The sequence below is a fragment of the Lynx rufus genome, unplaced genomic scaffold (assembly GCF_022079265.1).
Source record: "Lynx rufus isolate CCGP_SWC_20201006 ecotype Redwood Valley unplaced genomic scaffold, mLynRuf1.p SCAF_9, whole genome shotgun sequence".
Classification (NCBI taxonomy): domain Eukaryota; kingdom Metazoa; phylum Chordata; class Mammalia; order Carnivora; family Felidae; genus Lynx; species Lynx rufus.
Genome location: NW_025814897.1, coordinates 77,786,084 through 77,811,732, shown reverse-complemented (window position 1 = coordinate 77,811,732; position 25,649 = coordinate 77,786,084). Strand labels below are relative to the sequence as shown.

The window sequence follows — 25,649 nt, the reverse complement described above, 5'->3', positions numbered from 1 at the left end:
CCCCCAGATATGTCTCACATATACTGGGAATATCTTTGGGGGTCAGCGTCCAACACCGCTTCCAGGCCACTGTGTAAGGACTCCAGCTCCTCCAGGCCAACGGTGCTCATCTCTCCAAGGAGGAATCCACCAAACCCTAGCTCACCCTCTATCCCAGAAAGTTAATCCTTTAAGAGGAGTGGTGTTTCTTTCTTTTTGTTTTTTAATCAAATTGATTGGGGTGCATACACCTAAGCGCATAATTTGGTAAGTTCAGACGCATGCGCTCAGGTAACCACCACCAGAGTCAACACATAGAGCGTTTCCATCATCTCAGATGATGGAACCTAAGGTTCCCTTAGGGTCCTTTGCATCTAACCCTTTCCCCAAACCCCAGATCTGGGCAACCACTACTTTCATTTAGGTCCCTATAGTTTTGTCTCTTCCAGAATGTTTTATAAATGGAAACCTAAGACTATGCAGCCTTCCATGGCCTGCTTCTTTTCCTTAGCGTAATGCTTTTAAGATTCATCCTTTGATGTTGCATCTATCTGTAATTTCTCTCAGAGGAAAAAAAACAAAAAAAACAAAAAACCATTGTATGAATATATGATAATTTGTTTATCCATTTACCCATTGGCAGCCTTTGGTTGTTTCCAGTTTTTTCTTACCATGCATTAATCTGCTATAAACATTCAATCGGTGGTGTTTCTGTGGACATATATGCTCCATTTGTCGTGGGCAAAGACTTAGTAGCGGAATTGCCTGGTCATACACAAAGTGCGTATTTAACTTGATGAGAAAGTGTCAAATTTTTTTATACAGTTGCTACTCCATTTGGCATTCTAGCAGCACTTTGAGTCTTCAAGTTGTTCCACACCCGTCAGCTCTTTTTGTTGCCAATCTTTTAGATTTTAGCTATTATAGTGGGTGGTGTGGTGGTATCTCAATGGCAAACATTTTAACTCTTATTCCTCTAGTGAATACAGATGTTATGCATCTTTTGATGTACTAATTGGCCATCCATAAATATCTTTCTTTGGTGCAGTATCTGTTATAATCTTTTGTCCATTTTTAGAGATTTTGTCTCATTATTGAATTCTAAGAGTTCCTTCAATATTCTAGATGTCCTTTACTGATAGGTGTGTTGCAAGTATTTTCTCCAGTCTGTGGTTTGCCTTTTTATTTTTAGAGCGGTGTCTTTTAGAGAGCAGACATTTTCAATGTTAATTAAATCCAATTTATGAATTTTTAAATTGGGCTTTTTATGTCTTTTGTGAAAAGTCCATGCCTAATCTCAGACCATATGAGTTTTTCTCCTAAATACTCTTCTAGAAGTTTTGTATTTTTAGCCCTTACACTAAGTTCCCTGATCCATTCAAGTTAGTTTAAATTTCTGTATAGGAAAGGATCAAGATTCATGTTTTGCATGTGGCCGACTTCGGCTCAGGTCATGATTTCACTGCTCCTGAGTTCAAGCCCCGTGTTGGGCTCTGGGCTGACAGCTCAGAGCGTGGAGCCTGCTTTGGAATCTGTATCTCCCTCTCTCTCTGCCCCTTTCCCAAACCTGCTCTGTCTCTCTCTCTCTCAAAATTAAATAAACAATAAAAATTTTTTAAATAAATAAATAAAAATATTATTTCACTATTGAATCAGAAAGGGCAGTATAACTTGCTATAAATTATAAGTTATTATAAGAAAATGAAAAACTTAAAAGTTCTTAAATTTCAGCTAGACACTGTCATCTGATTAAATACTTGAGCTTCCACTTTGTTGTAAAAGGAAATTAGCAAGGGCTAACGAAGTATTACAGCTACATTGGCACTGACCCAAGATGTAATGTGTTTGTGTGTATCTAGGGTTATAAATACAAACCTTTGGGGAATACTCATAGCAGAAACACCTGTTGATAGTTTTAAAATGTCAAATGAATACGTATTTTAAATATATTTTGAACACTGTAAAACTATGTAAACCTTCATTCTGATGACTTTGCTTCTTTGAAAATATGCTATGAAAACATCCTCCAAGGGCATAATGTCTGAAAACTGTTCTTAGCAACACGTTTGTAACAGTGAAAAATCTGGGACAACCTGTTTTTCAATTAAAAACCAGATAAATGAATTATGCAAAATTTACAATATGGCACTCTGTGTTCTCTTAAAAAGCATGAGATAGAACTGTATGTATTCACAGGAGGAGTACCAATAATATATTATTTAGTGCAAACACAAAATTGCAGCTGAAAGGTAAATAAAGATGTCATTGTTTTTTCTAAGGAAAAAATATGATTGTGTATGCATTTTATTATGCACATAAAAATAGAACTGAATGGATATACCAAATCAACAGCAGTCACTTCTGCAAAGTTCAATAGAGGTAGAATTTCACTTAAAACTCTGCACATCTTGGGGTGCCTGGGTGGCTCAGTCAATTGAGTATCCGACTCTTGGTTTTGGTTCAGGTCATGATCTCGCAGTTCGTGGGCTTGAGCCCTGCATGGAGCTCTGTGCTGGCAGTGCAGAGCCTGCTTGGGATTTTCTCTCTGCCTCTCTCTCTGAAACTACCCTGCTTATGCTTGCACACATCTGCATGCACGGTCTCTCAAAATTAAACTTTAAAAAAAAAAAAGCTTTGCACATCTGTTTATTATTTGAATTTTTGATAAACGTGTGCTACTTTCATCATTTAAAAAGTGAAATGACCATTATTCAAAACAATTAAAACATCCATTAAATAAAGAGTTCAGACAATGATTTACCAAAAGTACCAGCTTATATATGCTATCTGCCTTTCATTTATTCTTAAAAATTTCCCTTCTTATTTGCCTTAAACAAACCTGTTGAGATAATCGTTCACCTGTTTGGATGTATGCATCCAAATCAGTCTCATAAAAAGGATACTGTGATGTTGTGCAAACACAGTACTACAAATATAAATCACGGAGTAAAAAACAGGGTCTGTAACAACAGGGGTCTAATCTGATCGTTCCTTTACTGAAATCATAGCAGGAGTCTCCTAACATCCTGTATGTATGTAGTATTGTTATGGTGCAAAGCAGGAACTTGCTACTGCAGTCTTCGTGCTTAGCCAATGAAACTGTCTAAAGAATTGAGGTCACAGGACAAACGCCTTCCCAGATCTCTGAGATCTACACATGCACACACACACAGACGTCCATACACAACCTTTCTGCTATCTTCTAAATTCCTGAACTCAGAGAAAAACAGAACAAAACAAAACAAAGCTAATACGTATTAAGCACTAAGTGCTACCCCTGTGCTAAAAAATATACATTATCTCATTTTATTATTAAATAGCCCCATAAGGAAAGCACCACTGTTATTCCCATTTTACTGATGAGCCTCACAGAAGTTAAATAATTTGACCAACTTGGATCTGAACCCAGCCCACCCTACACACCAAGGCCCAACCTCTGAACTACTGAGCTACTTCTGTATGGTGATGAAGCGCATTCCACCGACAGCATTCTGCTCACAAATGAATGACTAAGTGATAGTGTGGGTACAAAACTGGGGACATGTGACATGTGGTGGGTGAAAACAGTGGTGAAAAGAATGGAATATGATACCACTGTGAATAAAAATCACATCATGAAGTTTTAATCCGTTTGACAGTGTTTAATAAGGAACTTACCTAATCAAATCTAAAGGCTGCTCCTTGTAAAAATAGGAAAACCGAGCCCAATTCTGGCAAAGTGTGTACCTCCCGTTGACAGGGTTAGGAGGTTCTGATGGCTTCCAATATTGACCCTACAGATAGTCAAAATGAAAGTACTTGAATGACAAAGCAAAAGATGAGGGTGAAGCAAATAAACACTGTTTTATAGGAAGTTTAGTGAATGAAGCAAATGTTCTCTTTAACTTTTAGATTTGGATTTTCATATCCCATTGATGTGCAATTATCTCCCCAAAACTACAATAAACGATGACACAAGGGATTCATTAAATTCTCACACCCAGTTATTTAGAAATACAAGTTAAAGTCTGAACCTTTGGCTTTCCTCAAGCTGCTCTTTCACGTCGAAAGCCCTTTCTTTACTCAAATTATACTAGAATGGTCACAGCTCAGGGATTAATATAACTACGTAACTGGCTGGGACATTAGAAATAGGCTAACACTTTTACTTCACATATAGAAAAATTAGACCCAAGCAACGTCCAGTGAATGATCCAAAGTCATCCTGCTATGACAGGAATCTCCTCCAGAAAACTCATCTGGTCCTCACTGGCAATCACTGCCATCATTTCCCAGAAAACTTGAAATATGTATCATAAACTTTACACCAAAGAACCTCAGTATTGTTTCATGCCTAAGATTTTCCCCATTGTTACCTACTGAATAGCTTTATTAATACCCCTTCACAACAGAGCAGAATACTAGTGCTGTCTACACATGGCAGTTCAACACCTTCTTTCAACTGCTGGTCCAGACAAATGAACTGCTAGAGACAGCGTGAATGAATATCCAATCTAAATTAAGCACATGTGAAAATCTCTATGTGATAAGATAGAAGATTTTCTATCACGTAGATTCCGTCTTGTTTTCTTCTTCTGTCACTAATCCTACTGAATCTTGAGAAACAAAATAATAAAAAAGGCAGCCTATTTGGGTATCTTGAAAAACCATTCTTTAAAGCACATAAGGGGAAATCTAGCACTAAACTTACATTCAGGATAGAAAACAAAGAAAAAAAAGTAGAATTAATGGTAAGTTACATCTATCTCTAACAGCTAAGGTTTCTAGTAATCATAAAGCACCCTGCTTGCTGGAAGGTTTGATTTATGGATTAAAGTTGCTGCTGACTGAGGATATTAGTTTGGTTTAATGACCTGGTAATAGTAAAAAGAGAATGAATGCCCTAAAAAGAAATAATTCTCAAAATCTTCAAAAGGACTTTTTTTCTGTGAAAACTGACAGAGAATGCATTGTGAAATGTTTTATTAACCGACTATATATCTCTCTCTCTACTAAATGGCCATGGCATTATTTTGAATCTATAATCACCTAGAAATTCTTTTGCCCAAGGGGAAAAAAATGTGTGTACAGGGAGAGGGAGAGTTGGGGAAGGAGGATGATTTCTCTAACACTTAAATTAAATTCACCTGAATTGATACTCCTGTTAAACACTGCCACCCATTTAGGGCACCTGGATGGCTTAGTCAGAGAAGCAGCTGACTTCGGCTCAGGTCATGATCTCATGGTTTGTGGGCTTGGGCCCCATGTCAGGCTCTGTGCTGACAGCTTGGAACCTGGAGCCTGCTTTGGATTCTGTCTCCCTCTCTCTCTGCCCCTCCCCCACTTGCACTTTGTCTCTCTTAAAAATAAACATTAAAATAATAATAATAATAATAATAATAATAAAAACCTGTCACCCATTTAGGAAAATTCTGCTTAATCAGCTTGACAGTTGTTGAAGAGACCCAGTTCATTAAAAGGCATCTCACCTTACAGAGAAATCATTTGTGAAAGGAAGAATCAAATTGATGTAGCAAACTTCACTGTCTTATTTTAACAAATTGCCACAGCCACCCCAATCTTCAGCAATCAGTTTCCAGCTGTCCAGAAGCAAGACCCTCCACCAGCAAGATTACAATTCGCTGAAGGCTCAGATGATGGTTAGCATTTTTAGCAATAAATTATTTTTTTAATTCAGGTATACATTGTTCTTTTTTAGACATAATGCTATTGCACACTTAACAGACTACAGTATTGTGTAAACAATTTTATATATGCAGTGGGAAACCAAAAAACTCATGTCTCAAAAAAACAAGACATGAGGGGCACCTAGGTGGCTCAGTTGGTTAAGCATCCGACTTCGGCTCAGGTCATGATCTCGTGGTCTGTGGGTTTAAGCCCTGCATCAAGCTCTGTGCGGACAGCTCAGAGCCTGGAGCCTGCTTTGGATTCTGTGTCTCCCTCTCTCTCTGCCCCTCCCTCACTCGCACTCAGTCTCTCTCTCACTCTCTCAAAAATAAATAATCATTAAAAAAATTTTTTTAAATAAATAAGAAACATGAAATACACAAATGTTGTTGGAAAAATGGTACCAATGGACTTCTTCAACACAAGGTTGCCACAAACCTTCAATTTGTAAACACACACACACACACACACACACACAAGAAAATGCCTGTCATTAAAATCAATTATGTATCTAATAAATGAACACATTAATGCACATAATTCAAGTCCTTTATGGATTCAAAACTTTATAAATTAGAAAAGATCTGATGGAGATAGAAATTTCCACATATTCTGTAATGTTCTTTTAATAAAACCACTATTTTCAATATGAGTTCTAAAGAAAATTCACACACAAATGTAATATTTTTTTAAAATAAATTTCCATTAAAACCTCAATGTAAAGATGTATAAACTATGTGCTTCAGCATAGCTGTTAAAGTTCTCAGCTTGGAACTAGGGAGTTTGAGGGATTTTCCCAACATGAGAAAGAATTAAGCAACCTGTCTTAAAGAGGAAGCAAAGGGAAGATTCTCTCTCGCAACAAGGCAACCTCTGAATGTGGGAGAGGAAAAATGGATTCAGGATTTCAAAACCAAGCTTATACTTACATCATGGAGTGGATAGGCAGATGAATAGGTATTAGAAGTTAGCAGTCTTTCAATCCCAAACTTTTTCTTCCCATCTTCTACTCCAAAAGGACACCGTGAGAGAATATAATAAACCTATGACGTAATTTGAAGTAAGCATTAGACAACACATTTCTGAACTTTATGCTTTCCACATTTTGTTTCCATCACAATTTAACAATGTCCAACTTTGTCTGAATGTAGACACAGGCTCTAAACCTTCCCTTTGTTGTCTGAAGGAAGATGTAGAAGGTGGGGTGGTGTAGTTTGCACACACAAACTCTGCCCCTCCCCTTCCCCACCACGCATGTGTGCGCTCTGTCTCAAAATAAATAAATAAACATTAAAAACAAAAAGCAAGAGGGGGAGGAAAACTATTGCAAGAGCGATATCTGCAGACATCTGAAAAGTCAGGCAGAAAGGGTCTTTTCATTCATTCATTCATTCATTCGGGAGAGGCAAGGCAGTTTCAGAGAGCATCTTTCTTTGTGTTAAGGCAGGACTGTTACACCTGCCAGTGTCGGCTTGGGTTAAAGGTACATCAAAGGTTAAGGTCCTGTGGGAGCCAAGTTTAATCAAAATTTGGTCAGTTTAGCTAACAAATACTTTGATGGGTCAGTGCAGATAAATAGTTCAGCTAGCCATTTATCCAACAAAGAGCGGGCATGTGGAAGGCCTGTGTCTGACTCTTATTACCACAAACTAATAACAAAAGGGAGAAATTATAAGGCTAGGTGTGAATCTAAATTTCCCTGGAGCCACAAGGGAAAGGGATTTCCTCCATCTCTCTCTTCTTAGAGCATTTCTTTAGAGAACTTATAAATTTTTTCTCCATCCCTTTGAGATTTATATAAATCTGTAAAAATCTACTAGATAAGCCTCTTGACAGTTTTACAATGCAGGAAGGTGTTTCTTAAGTTTTCTAGGACCCATCTCTTCTAAATGTAAACATCAAGAAAGACAGCATCACTACCTCCCTGTCTCTATGGCAGTGTAGCCCGGGCAACTGGCTCCAACTTGTAACTACTCGCTTGCCATAGAGACATGAGAAGCTTAATTTTTTTTCTTGGTATAAAGACAACTAACACAAATGGACATGCCAATGACCAGGAGAATTTAGGATGAACTATGTGGCAAATGGTGCTCTCAAGTCAAATTGGGAGATGGGGGTGGTGGTTATCTATGAATATTCTTTAAGTCATGTGGTGAAGGGCGATCCTTTACAGTTGCCCAGAATGAGAAGAGTGGGCGATTTCTGTAACTGTCCCTGTTTTCCACGACTACAGAACTCAAGTAAAGTTCAACATTGCCAGTATCGATGCAAGAATGGACAAAAAAGATCAAAGCTGCAGAGCACGGCCCAGAAGTAGGCCTATGAATGTATAGATACATGAGTTATGACAAAGGTAAAACTGAAAAATGGTGAAAAGTTGAATGTTTTCAATAATTGTTGCAAACCGATGACCACATATGGTGGGAAAACTGCACCATGCACAAAAATTAATTCCAGGTGGACAGTAGTCCTCAATGGGGAAAGTAAAGTAATACAACTTCAAAAAAATAATATAGGAAATTAACTTCATGGTCTTGGTGGTAGTTAAAGATTAAGAGCATGATTCATAAAGTAAAGGTTTGAGAAATTGGACTACATTAAAATTAAAAACATCTGTTGAGCAAAAGAAACCATTAGAAAAAGGAAGCAAGAAGTAGGAAAAGATCAGTAAACATATATAATGAACAAAGGGCTCATAAAAGGAATATATAAACAATTCCTACCAATCAACAAGTAAAGAAAAGACCTAATTGAAAAACAGACAAAAGACTTTAGCAGGGACTTCATAAAAGCGCATATCTAAATAAGCAATAAACATATACAAAGAGAATCAATCAATCCCATTTATATCAGTGAAAGGCAAATTAAAACCATAATGACGGAGGTGCCTGGGTAGCTCGGTTGAGCGTCGACTTTTGATGTCAGCTCAGGTAATGATCTCAGGGACATGAGATTGAGCACAGCATTGGGTTCTGCACTGAGTGTGGATGGAGCCTGCTTAAGATTCTCTCTCCCTCTGTTCCTCTCCCCCACTCACATGCTCGCTCGCTCTCTCTCAACAAAACAAAACAAAACAACCATCATGACACATACACAAATAAATTTCAAAACCAAGTAATGAAAACGAATGCACAATAACTCATATAAGAGCTAAATTAATCACACAAATAAATGTTAAGCCAAAGAAGCCATACTCAAAAAAGAATATATACGGCATGATTCCGTTTTTGTGAAGTGTAAAAACAGTGTAATCTTTGCTGTTGGAAGTTAAAGCCCACCTCTACTGAGGATGATGGAATAGTGATTGGAAGGAGGCAGCAGGGTCTCTGGGAGGCTAGCAAAGTCTTCTCCTTGATATGGTTGGTGGTTACATGGCCGTGTTTGTTTTGTGTTGTTTCAGTGTGCTGTATATTTATGACTTGTGGGCCTATCTCTATTCATGTTATGCTACAATTACAAAAGAAAGAAAAAGAAAGCTTTGTAAATACTAGTGTCAAGAATGCTATGGAGCACTGAGCACTCCATCTGTTGTTACTAGGACCCTAAATTAGTACATCTTTCTGCCAAGAGTGATAGTGTAACATAAATATTTTTTAATGTTTATCTTTTTTATTTTGAGAGAGAGAGAGAGAGAGAGAGTGAGCGAGCAGGGGAAGGGCAGAGAGAGGAAGGGAGAGAATCCCAAGTAGGCTCCTTGCTGTCAACACAGAGCCTAATGCAGGGCTTTGATCCCATAAACCATGAGATTGTGACTTGAGCTGAAATCAAGAGTCATATGCTTAACTGACTGAGCCACCCAGGCGCCCCATGTAATATAAAATTTTAAATTATTAAATTATTAAAATTGTTGTGTTTTAATGTTGAATTAATCTAAGGTATTGGCACTCTTTACACAGAAGCAGTAAAAATAAATGGATACTAGTATTTCTATACTTAATCTAGTTCCTAATTTGGTCTGGTTCGCCGGCCTTTTGGTAGCTACTTTTTAACGTAGTAAGTCTATCTAAAGTACTTTACAATTTGCAGAGTGCTTCACACACATTCTTTCATTTGGTTTTGACAGAAATGCCAGTGTTGACCATCATTATCTCTGTTTTAAGAGAGGTTGTTTTATTTAGAGAGCAGCAGAGTTATGACTTGAAACCAGGTCTTCTGATTCCATGTCATAGGCTCTTTACTCCCTTTTTAGAGATTGCCCCTTAGGTTGTAGTTGTGGTGGTGGTGGTGGGTTTTTATTGCTGGGAAGAAAAGGGAGAACATTTTTAGTTTGTAGGTTCATATTTTTATATGCAAATTCTAGGCATTGTATTGTATGTAATATTCCTGTCTGTGAATTTAAAAAAAAAAAAAGAGAAACTAGAAAAAATGATGATTTCAAAATCCTTAGTCACTGAAGAGTGCTGAACCTAAAAGAAATAAGTCTCAAGTTGGGAAAGGCAGTAAGTGATCATTAAGACCCTGTGATCACATTAGTAGGCAACAGGGAGGAGGGTCAGAGCAAAAAGGAACATTACTTTTTTCCCCCGCTCAAGTCAGGTCAATAATAATAATAACACCTAACACTTACTGAGCACCTAGTATATTCCAGGTATCGAAGCCTTTCATACCTTAACTCATTTAATTTTCTAGGCAAACCTAGACTTTATTCCTATCTTAACATGAAGAAGCAGTGACTCAGAAAGCATGATTCTTTACAGAGAGGCTCTTCATAGGAAACTTAAAGGTCTTATTGACTACAAATGGGGAGGAAATATTATCCATGATTGAAAATGGTTTTAAATGAAAGGAAAAAGTTTTGAGGTTTCTCAAATGCTATCGATATACAAAGAAATTTTAAAATTCCATTTCCATTTGGAATGACCAATATTCCTCCTGCTATGCACTGAATTTATAAAACCACTCTAAGATTATAAAACCATTTTGCAAAGAACCAATAAAACCGAAGCCCTGGCTCTTCGTTAAGAACTTTTCCCGATATTGCACAAAGCATCCGTCTTGACTGTGCCCACACTGTCACCCTTTCACGTGTAAACAACAGTTTGAGAAGTCGGTAGGTGAACAGGTTTAAGCAGTCCAGGTGGACCTTCAAACCTGCTCAATAGCACCCAGTACTTATCAAAATGTATGCACAAACCCAGTGCAGACATAGCATTGATGTATACTAGCACGTGCAGATACACAAGTCTCACTTGAAGGGATGTGCTCAAAGGTCTTCTCTACCTACAATTCTGTTTCTTGATGAGGACGGAAAGAAGCTTGATTTGTCTTCAATGAGGAAGAGTTCCTGCCGATGTCTGGTGAATTGGGCAGTGAAATATTCAGGATGAGGGTGCTTCACATTCTTTGGGAGCTTCAGAGGCTCAAGCATACAGCTGAATGGGATATTCTCAGGCAGAGGAATATCGCTCTCCTTAATAGGCATCTTGATTCCCAACACTTCAGCATAAGTAACTAGGACCTCCCAAGGGGCATGGATCTTGACAAAATACGTCTTTCCATCTTCAGAGTTCTGTAGAAAAAGAAGGCAAAGATAACAGGAAGCATATCGATTTACTTGTTACCGAACTGAGTACAGACACAAAGTTTTATGACAACTCGAAAAAATCACAGATGTCACAGCACTTTCAATTTATTGAAACTTTTCAGCAAAATTTTCAGAGGAACAAATGCTCAAAACGTGTATCTGTATTATTACACTTACATATGTGTATGTATGTATATGTATACATGGGGTGTGTGTGTGTGTGAGTGTGTGTGTGCGCATGTGGGTGATAGAGACAAACAAAGAATATTTTTAACAATAAAATTCAGGGGGTGCCTGGATGGCTCAGTTGGTTAAGCGTCCAACTTTAGCTCCAGTCATGATCTCACAGTTCGTGAGTTCAGGCCCCACATTGGGCTCTGTGCTGACAGTGTGGAGCCTGTTTTGGATTCTCTCTCTCCCTCTCTCTCTGCCCTTCCCCTGCTTGTGCACACTCTCTTGTTCTCCCTCCTGCTCTTTCTCAAAATAATAATAATAATAATAATAAGCTTAAAAAAATTAAAAAAACATTTTGAAGGAAATTCTAGAAAACCAATAGATGGCAAGACATTAAAAATAAATAAGTAAAAGAATTTGCCATATTCATGAGCAAAGAAAGTTGTCTTGGCTTAAGTAGTGGGTATGCAGATGATGGCCAGGTTAACTAGTTAGAGTGCCAGATTACAGACAGCCTTCAAAATGAGAGATATGATTCTCAGGATCCACATAAGAGTGAAAACATATGGTATCTGTCTTTCTCTGCATGACTTATTTCACTTAGCATAACACTCTCCAGACCATGGGAGAGGGGAAGGAAAAAAAAAAGTTAGAGAGGGAGGGAGCCAAACTATAAGAGACTCTTAAAAAATGAGAATAAACTGAGGGTTGATGAGGGGGTGGGAGGGAGGGGAGGGTGGGTGATGGGCATTGAGGAGGGCACCTGTTGGGATGAGCACTGGGTGTTGTATGGAAACCAATTTGACAATAAATTTCATATTAAAAAAAATGAGAGATATGAAACAAGAACCGTATCTTCACTTTCTTTGTATCCTGAATGGAATTATGTCTATTTTTTTCAGTGTCTGCTCATTGTCTTATATTCATATCCTTGACCTACTTCTTTACCAGGAAGACCATATGCCCTACCATCCAGATAACAGTAGCCAAAAAAACTATTGTATTGCTCTCAAACACAAAGTCTATTTGGTCAAAGGCCGTAACAGAAGAAAACAATTGCTTAAAACACCAAGACTCTGGTACAAATTAACAGCTACACTTACCCTTTTGTCTTCAATTTCCAACTCAAGACCTGTTTTTCTGAGATTTTGTTCAAATTCTTTTCTCCTTTCCTATGGGAAAAAAAAAAAAACTGGTAGAATTATGCAGAACACTTTTATTTGCCCCGTGATAAACAGACTCGTTATTCCAGATGGTGCTCTGCCCCTCCCATGCTTGTATATAAAAGTCCTTTATACATTACCCCCATCTCAGCACCATGTCCTGCTTTTCGTCTGTACTAAAATTCACAATATAACTATAAAAATCCAAAATATTTAGGAATAATTTCCAGGAAATGTGCAGGACTGCTATCTGAAAGTATGTATAGAACTTTACTAAATAACAGTTTAAAAAACTAGATAAATAGAGAGACCTGTCATGCCCTTGGTCGGAAAGACTCGGTATTAGAAACACATCAACACTCTTAAAAAGAAAGGATATATTTAATTCAAATTTAAGCCAAAGTATCATTGTGAGTTTTTATTTTGATTTTATCTTTTGAGAGAGAGAGAGGAGAGAGAGAGAGTGAGTGTGTGAGCAGGGGAAAGGGGCAGAGGAAGAAGAGAGAGAGAGAGAGAGAGAGAGAGAGAGAGAGAGAGAGAGAGAATCCCAAGCAGACCCCATGCTCAGCGTGGAGTCCGACACAGGGCTTGATCTCACAACTATTGAGATCATGACCTGAGCCGAAATCAAGAGTAGGCCGCTCAACCGTCTAAGCCACCCACATGCCCCTCATTATAACTTTCTAATGCTGAAGAAAAGAATAGCTTCACTTAGAAAAAAAAATAAATTAATTAATTTAATTAAATTAGATTAAGTTAAAACAATCATTACTTGTGGGCTTTAAAAGAATGCATTGATTGTTGAAATTTTTTTTTTGGCTTTCATTATTACCTAAGTCTGAAGAATTTTATAGTAAATGAAATTTTAAAAGACTTTATTATGGTATTATAGAATGCCTATCTTCAAATGGATAGGTCTACCTTGATATATCTTAAAGTTTACAAGAAAGAGTAAAAGATAATTTAAGGTGTTTTTCCCCTACTTCCAAAGTTTGCCACATATGAGCACAGGCCTATGACAGTGGTACAGATATTCCTTTCATAATTGCCCTTCTTTCACATTACCAGAGGGAGGCAGACTGCAAACTTCCAGAAAACCAAAAAAAAAAAAAAAAAGGACTTAGGCATTCAAATTACTGTTATCTCTTATCAGAACTGAGAAAGTGAACCACTCTTTTCATTATAGTAACAAATGCTTTTGCAAGTAACATGACTGCCAAAACTGAAGAGCTAATAGGATTACTAGGTGATGGGTCATTAAACACTACTTTTATGATACATCACTGTAATTTGGGGATATAACTCAGGTGTCTAAAAAAGATTAAAACTGCATAAACGATATGCAGTTCTTTCTATTCCAATCTACTCATTTATCTGAACAAGCTTAATTGACACAGCCATAAAAAAACAAGAGAGGGGTATAGTTGAACCTGAACCACATCATTCTATGAAAAACTCTAATTCATTCAAAAATATTTTTGCAGTTATCAATAATGACAAGTTCTAGGGAAGTGAATGGCTGAGCAAGAAACTAAGATAAATGGAAAGGGGAGTTCAAGGAAGAGAGCCAGGATGCTAGAATAGTCACTGGGGCGCCTGGGTGGCTCAGTCAGCTAAGCGTCTGACTTCGGCTCAGGTCATGAACTTGCTTTTGTGAGTTCAAGCCCCACATCGGCTCTGTGCTGACAGCTCAGAACCTGGAAACTGCTTCAGAATCTGCATCTCCCTCTCTGCTCCTCCCCTTCTCGTGCTCTCTCTCTCTCTCTCTCTCTCAAAAATAAACACAGATTTTAAAAAAATTTTTGTAAATAAAATAGTCATTGATGTATGAATTGCAATAATCAATAATTTAAGGAGTATTGGTGAAGAGAATGATAATGAACCAAGGGCTCAAACTGTTGAGAAATGAAAGGAAGACCCAGGGACACATTAATGACAGCAGTAAAGCAGGGCAATAATTAATGTGAGAAGAATAAAAGCTCAGGAATTTTAGGGATGAGGTAGGGAGAGCTGCCTGTAATCAACAATGAGATATAAGAAGGGCGGAGCAGGCATTTGCCCATCTCCAGAAAAAGGCAACCATCACCTGAGAGGACACTTGGAGAATGCAGGGAACTCAATGAAGAGCCCAGTTACAGGCGGACATTCAGAGAAAAAGAAAATGATGACAACTGAGTGAATTTCAGGGGCTTGATGGAAGGGTTTCCAGGGAAAGTGTGGAAGAGAGGGACAGGGTTTTATGGGGATAATATCTGTTGTTCTTTTATTTTTATTTTATATGACATTTATTTCCTAGGTAAGTATGTTAGTAAATGTGTGTGTACACACTTACACATATGGATTAATGTATTAATTCATTATTTCAAATATAATTATTTCTTGAGCATCCACTATGCTGAAACCACACTGTTTTTAGGCATTTGGGTACACAGCAGTGAACAGGACAAAGTCCTTGGTCTCATGAACTTAATTTAGGGTGTTGGACACACAGCAAACAAGTTAAACAACATATACACAAGTTCAGAAAGTGATGGGTTATAATGAAAAGAAAACAGGATAAGGAATAGAGCACAATGCGGAGGACATTTCAGATGGCCTGGATTAGCCATACATTTTCAAAGTGAAAATAAATATTATATTCAGACACACACCTCAAATTTTGGAGGTCACGTTTAATATTGTGGAGCTATGTAAACAATATACATACTCCCAGTCACTTGGGAGAAGAAAAAGAAGGTAGTGTTCAAGATGTCCAAAAAAAAACCCCCAAAAAACAAATTGACTTTACACATCCAATCCAATCCATTATTAGGCCTGTTTTCTAATCTTCTCCCTCAGTCTTAGCTTTCAATAACACTTCAGAGGCCTCTGACCTCTACAGCTTAATTCAATGGGAACAACCCTGATGAACTACAGGAAGTGTTTCTTTTAAGGATTCCCAGTTTCTCTTCCCTTAAGTACTTACCGCCTTGGGGTCTGCTTCTTTCTTTAAATCATCAACATAGGAGAGCACAAAATCAATTTGCCTAATCCCATCTCGGAAGAAGATAGAATCTTTGCTTTGTTCATCTTTTTTAAACTGTAGGAGACAGAAATGACACAACTTTCCAGTTTTATTTTCAAATGGCAAAAACATGAAACAAATTAGCTGACATTTGGTCTAATTTGTTTCAATCCTGAATTGATGGGTAAAAGACAAATAGCCAGAGTTTTCACCAACAGAAGATTATGCTCATTTTGGAAAGTGAACTTCCATAGGGAAGATATATACATACACCAGGAAGGCTCAAGATGAAGGTAAGCATTTAACTACATGCACACACAACAAAAATGGTGCAATTATACCAATATATAAAATGAACACATGGATACATGGATCCCAAAATGCATATTCGGAAACAGACTTGTTAGCTTCATTAAATAACATGCCAATGAGTCGGACAAACAATTCATGTTCACACAACTGCTTTGGGGTGGAATTAATTACCGACCAATTAATGAATCTCATTCTAAGAAAATTAACTTATGACTAATGCTTCTCTGTTTTCATAAAATTGCCACTTTCTAATTCAACTTCTGAAGGGTTAAAGTAAAATCAAAGTGCAGTTAAAAATCAGAAAGCAGATAGCTTGCCAGCTGGGTTTACTGCACGTAAATGCTCATGCAGATCTCCTTTCAATTCTGATCCCTACGTGAGCCCGAGACCATCTTTGGGTAAAATCGGATGTTATCAATTCTCTCAGTGGAATAGTCAAACTGACAAATTCAGCATTCACATGTTGTATATTTCATTAATTCCTTTCCTTTCAGAACTACAAAAACACTAGAGAGCTTTAGAAGAAGAGATTTCACGTTTGACTGATGTGGCCTTCCTCAGAGTTTATATGTAATGTGTAATACGTAATATTTCAAATAGCCCAGATATATCTAATACTTAGACTGACGCAAACAGATAATGTAGTGGATGTTAGTGATCTCTCTAACCCTGTGACGCAGTTATAACTTAACACTGGCAACTTTCCAATTGCTTCCGCTAACCTGTGAATGGAGAACGGGATGTTTTGTTTTTGTAACTGCTATTTGTGTTAGTTTATGAGTTTCTGTTATGGTATTCTATGCTGTTTTTCACCCAACTCAAGCCAGGGAGACTTCCCCTAAAAAAGAATTAATCTTCTGTTGATATGATATATACAACAGTCATGTATAATAAGACAAAAATCTCATGTTTGAAGTGTGTTCTATGAAAAATAGAACTGTATTTTATCTATGTGAAGGCATAGCTGGTATGTTTCAGGAAGAAGTAGCTCCTAATGCACAGAAAGAAACGAGTGGGAAAATGAGCAAAAAAACAAAACACATCCAGGGAGTCTAGACAGTAAATATAGAAAATAGCAATTCAAATACTATGTCTGAGTTCTCTGCATCTAACCAAAATATGCATAATCATCTCCTTTTGCCTAAAACAAAGTAAAAGAACCTGAGAAAACTCAAACTATTTTCCTGTTACCCCTTGATTTACAACTCACTACAAAAAGAAAAAGGAAACAAAATTAAAAAAAGTCATTTGAGCTCTTGTAAATCATCATAATATTAACATAGTTTATGAAATTCACCAAAACTCATGGACTTGGGGCAGGAAATAAAAGACTAATTAGACTAAATATAATCAAAGCAAAAAATTAGAGGTAAAAATCCTAATAATCCCTTTGCTCTCAAAGCAAAATCTGTGACAGCCAAAATTTGCATGGTTTTTTAAGTAGGCTCACAGCCCAGAGATCAAGGGTTGCATGTTCCATCCACTGTGGCATCCAGGTGCCCCTGGGAGAGATTATTTTTAAAACAATATACATTTACAAGTGTTCTTATTGTTTGGGCAAACTAAATCTAAGTCCACAAAGAGAAGTTCTGATGACAGAAGTCATGCACATTGAAGTCAACAAAAAATCACATGCAGAGTATTTGACTCTTAGAGAGTAAACAAAGTAACCCCCAAAACAATTAGTTTTCTCAGTGTTCAGTCAAAATGGGTATATATACTTCTGAAAGCCAGATGCTACCTAGGAAAACCCAAACTTCTCTCATTATGCTGTGTCCTAATATAAAGAGTAAATTGCTTAAAAATATGGAGAAATTGGCTTCCCTGGGTGGCTCAGTCAGTTAAGTATCCAACTTCAGCTCAGGTCATGATCTCATGGTTCATGAGTTTGAGCCCCACATTAGGCTCTCTGCTGTCAGCTCAGAGCCCACTTCCTAAATTCTTTCCCCCACCCTCTCCGCCCCTACCCCGCTCTCTCTCCCTCTCAAAAATAAACAAACATTTTAAAACAGATGGAGAAATCACTGGTAACCTTGTAGATCACCATGACGTACCTGTCTTAGTACTGTTAACAAAAAACTGATTGAAGCAAATGAGGGGAGAAAAACTTGATAACTCTGTTACATATAACTGAAGGCTATTAAAAAACATCATTCTTTTGTTTTGCTCAAGGCATGACATAAAGATAACATTTTGCCATGTGTGTATGTGTCTGTGTTTATGTTTGATTTGCTCTTAGAAATTCCAGTGTATAATGGGTGAACATCTGGGTGGATTTTCTTTGAATGAGGTAGTTATTCTGAGGTTCATAGTCCAGGATTCCCACTGGGAGTTCATAAATTCTAAAACTGTAGGTAAATTGTCTGTATATGTATGTATATGTATGTAATATATATGTGTGTTTATATGCAAATATAAAAAATATATTATATATCAAATATATATATTACATATATGTAATATATATGTATACACAGCAAATATATATAATATATATAAATTATATGTATATAGACACACATATACATTTTTTAGAAAGAGCATCTACAGCTTTAATCCGATCCAAACAGAATTAAGAATCACCATTCTAAAATCTCAATTGCCTGGAGGCTGGGAATCAGTGACAAAGTCCCCACAAATCAATAGTATACACTGGAATAAAAAGGACTGGGGCTACTACTGCAGCCATCCAAAGCGTAAGCAGCAGCATTCAGCGCTTTTTTACCAAAAGACGTCGCTTCAGGAACAAATTGTATCGCTTTGCAGACTGTGAAACAATCAACAGAAAGTTAGCAAATCCTGCCAGAGTAAAGAAGAGATTTCCAAAAAAACAGACACACAAAGACACAAATCTTCAGTATGATTACTCAGGTGTGTGTGTGTGTGTGTGTGTGTGTGTGTGTGTGTGTGATATTTACAGTTGCAGGGTGGGAGAAGCTGGCAAGAAGGAAAGAAGAACGAATATAGGAAGAAAACAATGAAGAATAAAGGAAAGGGGAATAAAAGAGACTTCAAAGTAAATTCCCTAAGTTCTTTATACTGTAACGTTAAGTGGAACTGAATTAAGGAAGAAAGGAGAGAGAAAAAAATAATGAAGGAAAACATGAGAAAAAGGGAAATGTAAAGTAAAATATGTAATCAGTTAAGTATGCCCATATATATCAGGAGAAGAAAATTACTACTAAAATTACTACAATTATACTGTATGGTATAGAAGGTTCACCTAATAGCAGACAATATTTCACAGCCTCCCAAAATACTGGGGGAAGGAAAGGGGAGCTCATTCAGTTAAATGCTAAGCTGTCTTCAATCTTCAGTTACGGTGACCATTATTTTTAAGACACCAAGGCAAGTACTGAAAAACATCTGGGAAAATCAATAATATTTGAAAGAAAACCAAATAATGCCACAAAAAGGCAAGTACTGTGTGTATTTTATACTATAATGAAATGATAAATAACCTAATAAAATTATTAATTAAAAGTTTTAGTTCCTGTCATGGAAAGTTTTGCTGAACCTGTTGTTTTCATAAAATAAGCTAGAGCCCTAAGCAGTGGTGACTACTGGATGAAAAATCCCTGCTCCATAACCTGAGAACCTACTCTGCATAGACGAGTTAATACTGCTGTTGCTTAGAGCAAACAGACACAAGATGGATGTTGGTCATTGCGTAAAGTGTATTTTACACTGTATTTTTCTCCTGGGCTGAAATTTTTCATCTTAGCACTTTGATTTTCCTGGAATCTTTCATGAGGTCCACAAGTTACTGTTATTCTCAGATGTTTTTCCTCAGTTCATTACAGAATCATTAAGGGAAAGGAAAGAGTTATACACTAAGGGGCCAAGAAGGTCCACATTATGACTTTCATGGGTTCTGTCTGGCCTATTTGCTTTCTGTGTGCTCCTTTCTCCATTAAATTGTTTTTATCAATTTAAAAAGAAAGAAATGAATATATATATTCACACACACACACACTATTATACTTATGGGGTGGTTTTTTTTGTTTCTTTAATTTTGATTTTAAAAGAAATTAAAATTAAAACACTTCCATGGGCTTCAAAAAGTATCCTTGGTCCTAGAAGGCACTGTGCTTACTGTGCCTAAAGAATAAGTTGGCCATAGGGTCATGAATTAACTAGATACCATATATTCAAGAGCTATTAAGAGTGCAGGGTTAAAAAGTTACTTAGATGAGTGCTAAAAAGCCTTCTGTAATCAATACATCTAATATCAAGTTAGTTTGCAGCTTTCCAAAATCATATGATATCTTCATGATATAAAAGCCAATGCGGTCAGGGTGCCTGGGTGGCTCAGTTGGTTAAGTGTCTGACTCTTGGTTTCAGCTCAGGTCATGATTTCCCAGTTTGTGAGTCTGAGCCTCGCGTTGGGCTCTGCGCTGACAGTATGCAGAACTGATCCTCTCTCTCTTCTCTGTCCCTCCCCCTCCTCGATAAATAAACTTTAAAAAAATATTTGAAAAACAAAAAAACCAATGGGATCAATATCAGCAGCTAGTCATCACGTGCTAAATTGTTTGCTTTTTATTAAAATATGGATAACACCTGGGGTGCCTGGGTGGCTCAGTCAGTTAAGCAGCCAGCTCAGTTTTAGCTCAGGTCATGGTCTCACAGTTCATGAGTTCAAGCCCCGCATTGGGTTCGGTACTAATTGTGCAGAGGCTGCTTGGGATTCTCTCTCTCACTGTCTTTGCCCCTTCTTGCACTCTCTCTCTCTCTCTCCCTCAAAATAAATTTAAAAAAAATAACATAAATAAATAAATAAATAAACATAAATAAAATGTGGGCAACACTGAAAGTAATGAATAGGTATTTTTATAATCATTACTATTTCCTTGTTATCTTAGTAACTATTTGGTGTATTTATTTCTGGTTTTCTCTAAGCACTGACTGAATTTTTTTAGTATAGTAAATCATTAATTTTAATATACATTTTCTTGCCTTTTTCATAATACTACAATATTAAAATAAATTTTCATATATTATAAACTTTTCGTAAAAACAGTTTCCTCCATGTAATTTCAACTCATTAAATGTAAACTAATTTTGGAGTGCCTGAGTGGTTCAGTCAGTTGAGCATCCGACTTCGGCTCAGGTCATGATCTCATGGTCTGTGAGTTCGAGCCCCGTGTCAGGCTCTGTGCTGACAGCTCAGAGCCTGGAGCCGTCTTCAGATTCTGTGTCTCCCTCTCTCTCTGCCCCTCCCCCGCACATACTCTGTCTCTCTCTGTCAAAACTAAATAAACATTAAAAATTTTTTTTAATTATTTGTAAGAAGACACTTTAGAGTCCTTTCTCTAGGAAGAGAGTTGATCACCTATATTATTATGCCACATAGTAGGGGATGTCAATAGCATCTTCCTCTCATTATACATAATTTGTATCACACATCTGTAGTCCTCTTTATGTATTTCTTTCTTCTCGTACTCCTCCTTGGCCATTTTTGAATATCATCAACAGACCAGCCACTGACCAATATGCACACTACTTAGTGTGCTAGAGAGGGCAGCACTTCTGAGATTGCTGGCTCCAGCTCCCGTCTCAGCTACTAGATCATTGGTGAGACAGCAGGGTGGGGTGGGGGGGGAATCCAATATCATAGACATTTCTAGAATATATATTGTAAGAGATGAAAATCAATATAATTCATGGAGTTGTAATACCACAAGCCATTCAATGCTGTGAATTTCTAAGCAAGAAAAAGTCCAGTTGCTCTCGAGACTTCGATTTCACATTAAAAACCACATTAACCCTCGATGTTAAGGATGTAGATACTCAATCTACAAACTGTAAAACTTGCTTACTGAGTGGACCCTACAGAAGTCCTAAATTTAAACAAAACCACAGCAATTAAACAGTAGCTAGCATATCTTGATTTCTTTGTGCCAAATACTGTGTACTCATATCTTTAATGTTATCAGGTAGATCCTGTTAATTATCAGCAAAAAGTACTAAAGACATACAACTGGCTAAGTACACAAAAGGCTGGCTAGTAAGTGCTGTGCAACCTTGAAGCCAGCAACCATAAAATAATAAAAGCAATAAAAGTCAACTACCAGCAATTTCTTAAGACACTGGTAAAATACACCTTCTTGAAAAATATGTTTGTCTCAATCTTCAATGAATGTTGAGCTTCTATTGCATTTTAATATTCTAGATGTAAGTTTCAATTTAGCAAATGGAAGTTAATTTGGAAAATCCCCAGTTATACGTAACCACATCTGGATAAGATTGCTTGGAGTGCGTTTCATATTCCCAGCCTCTGTGGTCTACATATTCCTATGTTTAAACTATAGCTTCAAAATAAACAAAAACAGCCATGTAAAACTTTCCTATTTTTCTAGTTTAAAGTAGCAGATGGATTAATCAGACACAGAAATATTTGTAAATACCTGCAGTGGACCTTAAGGATGTACAGTGAAAAACACCAAGCTTTAAGACTGTTCCTTGAAGACCAGGCACATAGAAATCACAGAGAAACAACTAGTTATGCAGCAAAAAATTTAAGGAAATGGATATTTGCACATAGAGAATCCAATTTATGAGAACACTAGGAAAAACGACAAAAGATGACAGTCTTACATGGCCAGGAAAAAATCAAAATTTCAATGTCTGAATTTCTCAGTCAGTTTCACCAAGGAGTAGACACTCCCTTCTACAGTAATGGGATAAATAATGTCACTGTTCACTCTCATATAGTCATTTTCTTTGTTTTTAGTTTTGCTTTTAGTTTTGGGGGGTTTTTCTGAGAAAAACTTTGGAAGTTTTTACCAAACATAATAGAATTTAAAATATGTTAAGATATTTTTAAATAAATGAAAAGTAAAGTCACAGACTGGGAGAAAATATTTGCAATGAAAACAGCTGACAAGGGTCTCACATTCAGACCTTGACTTTTAAAAATACACAAAGATTTGAACAGATAGTTTACAGAAGAAGATATATGAATGGCCAACAAGCCCAAGAAAGGATGTGTAACATCATCATTTATCAGGGAAATGAGAATTGAAATCACGAGATACCACTACCTTCCATTAGATTACTAAATTTGAGGGTGGAGAGGGTTCCAGTGAGGGTAGAGAGAAGTAGAACTCTCATACATTACTGGTAGGAAAGAAAAATGGTAGAACCACTCTCCAAAATAGTTCAGTCGTCTCATATAAGGTTATACATATGCTTTCATATGATCCAGAAATTTTACTCTTAGCAAATTAACCAAGATTAATTAAAATATACATCTATTCAAACTATATTATGTCTTACATGTATGTTCATAACAGCTTTACTTATAATGGTCCCCAATCAGAAAACAACATAAATATCCATCAACAGGTGAATCGATAAACAAATTTTGGCATATCCATACATTGGAATACTATTTAGCAATAAAGCAAAATAAATCAAAGAAAAAAACTATAGATGTGTTCAACAAGATTCAATATATCAGTATCATTTAAGCTCTGGATGCATCTTAGCAACATTATGCTAAACAAAAGAAGCCAGACACAAAATAGCCTATAGAGTCTGATTCCATTCACATACTACTTTAGAAACAAATAAAAAACAAATCATCGGTTGCCCAGAACAGAGGTGAAACAGCAGGTAATAGAAATCTGTATCTTGACTGTTGTGGTTTGTTAAAACTCATCAAACCATACACTTAAAATAGTGCATTTCATTGTATGTAATGTATAAAAATAAAGATAATAATTTTTTAAAAAGTGTTTGGCTTGAACAACTAGAAGGTTGGACTGTGTGGAGCTGGAATATGAAACACTTCACCAGGGAGATTTTTTTTATGAGAAAGAAAAAAATTACATTTCAGACACAGTAATCTTGAAACATCTTTTGATATCCAAGTGCATATGATGGGAAAGCACTTGGATATTTCAGTCTTAAGTTCAGGAGAGATGTCTATTGAGAAACTTAAATTTGAGAGTTTACAGTGTATCAATGGTATTTAAAGCCAGGATAGCAAATTAAATGTCTGAGCCCTGGAGTAACCATATATAAATATATACATTGACTAATTATAAATATTATGCCATATTTATACTGACTGGTTCTGGTCCATTTATTCAAAGGTAGCTTCTGCACCATATAAGTTGTCAAATATCTGTAATACCATTCCTGAGGTTAAAGACCCAGACCCCTTCAGAACCTGTGAATGGCATGTATACTGTTTCTAAAGCATGCCCCTAGTGTGACTTTCTAATTCCATCCATCCCTCATTAAACTCTGAATACTTATTAAATTATACCCCCAAGCACAGATGGTATTTGCTTTGGGACAAGTTTTATTAGGTATGGCTTTTCCAATTTTTCTGAATTTCTGAATTTTCCTATTTAATGGCTTTAGGGTCCTTCTAGTATCTTCTAGCAATTCAGCTAGCCTCTTAGCTAGCCACTCAATCAAATCCACTGTTGACCACTTTATTTCAAATAAAATGTAAAATTATGTTAATTCTTCTATATTTATAGAATCATTAATAGTGTAAAAGAAAACACGTACTCTGCTGGATATTTTTGGTTCATCCCAGCAGATGCTCTCTTTAGCTCTCTACCTGGCTTTTTCTTGTGAGGATGGCTGGTATAGATATGAAAGAGCTCCCCAGACCTCTAGTTTCCCAAATATGATTAGAGAGAAGGAAGAGAGTGAGTGACTTCCTTCTGGAGGCCAGATTCAGGAAGGCTGTATCCCTCCACTGAAGGTCATTGAGCCTCTCAAGGTCTTCAGTACATGATGCTCTCTTTCTATTCCCTCAGTTCTATAGATGACAACAGACTCATGGTTACTAGATGTATACGTAGCAGGATTCTTCAGCACCCCATATTTATAAGTTTTTCATTAAGCTCTCCCCAAACTATCCTACTCTGAAAATGGCCAATAGGGCCCTGATTGAAACAAATTGTTCTTTTGTGACACATCTGTGACATTAAAAGAAAATTTCCCTGGAGAAATAGTTGATTCCAGGACTGATGCAGGGAAAGTATAAAATGAGCTGAGAGCACCTTGCAGTGCTAAAATAAAAAGTTTATTTAAGAAAGAAGCTTACTGTTTAATTTTAACAACCTATTGCTTAACCAAAGACAATGTCATCATAAAAAAAGAAATATCATAAATCACTTTAAAATCATTTGGAATCTCAAATTTTAATTACTAGCATATGACATAATTGGGAAAGTATTTGCAACTCATATCTCAGGCAAGGGGATAACAATAAATATGTAAACATCTCCAAAAAAACAAAAGAAAAAAAACTAACAGTTTGACAAGAAAACAGATACGATAAATAGATTTATCTGTTTACCCAGAAAAATAAATTAAAATGACCACCAACATAGGAAAAGGTGAATATCTCACTCATTGAGAGAAATACAAATTTAAACCACACTAAGATATATGGCAAACTGAAAGAGCTCCCAACAGCCACTAGCTATCTTACTATCAGATGGGCAAAAATTTAAGCTCAAGACAACATGCTGTTGATGAGGCTGTAGGCAAATAGGTATTCTCCTACACTTGTTAGAAATGCAAAACAGAGGGGAATTTGGCTATCTATGGCAAAATAACACATGCATTTATTCTTTAATACCAAAATCCTAGCTATAAAAATAGCACTGGCCAAAATATTGTTAGACTGATTCCCTAGGTATATATGACAACAATATTTGTAATAACAAAAGATTAAAAACAACTCAAATATACATCAATAAAGGGACTGAATGAATACACCATGCTAAACACCCACAATATAATATTATGCAACATACAAATGAATGGGAATAAAATCTATGTACAATATCGC

The 25,649-nt window shown here is 36.6% G+C and overlaps 1 protein-coding gene across 1 annotated transcript in view; it reads right to left on the bottom strand.

Moving 5' to 3' along the window:
- ANO5 (anoctamin 5) overlaps positions 1-25,649 on the bottom strand; it is an 84,446-nt gene that overhangs the window by 44,804 nt on the left and 13,993 nt on the right. The window contains 6 exon segments of the mRNA XM_047072417.1: positions 3,637-3,752; positions 6,576-6,689; positions 10,871-11,155; positions 12,448-12,516; positions 15,473-15,586; positions 18,549-18,590. Coding sequence (XP_046928373.1) covers positions 3,637-3,752; positions 6,576-6,689; positions 10,871-11,155; positions 12,448-12,516; positions 15,473-15,586; positions 18,549-18,590 — 740 coding nt within the window.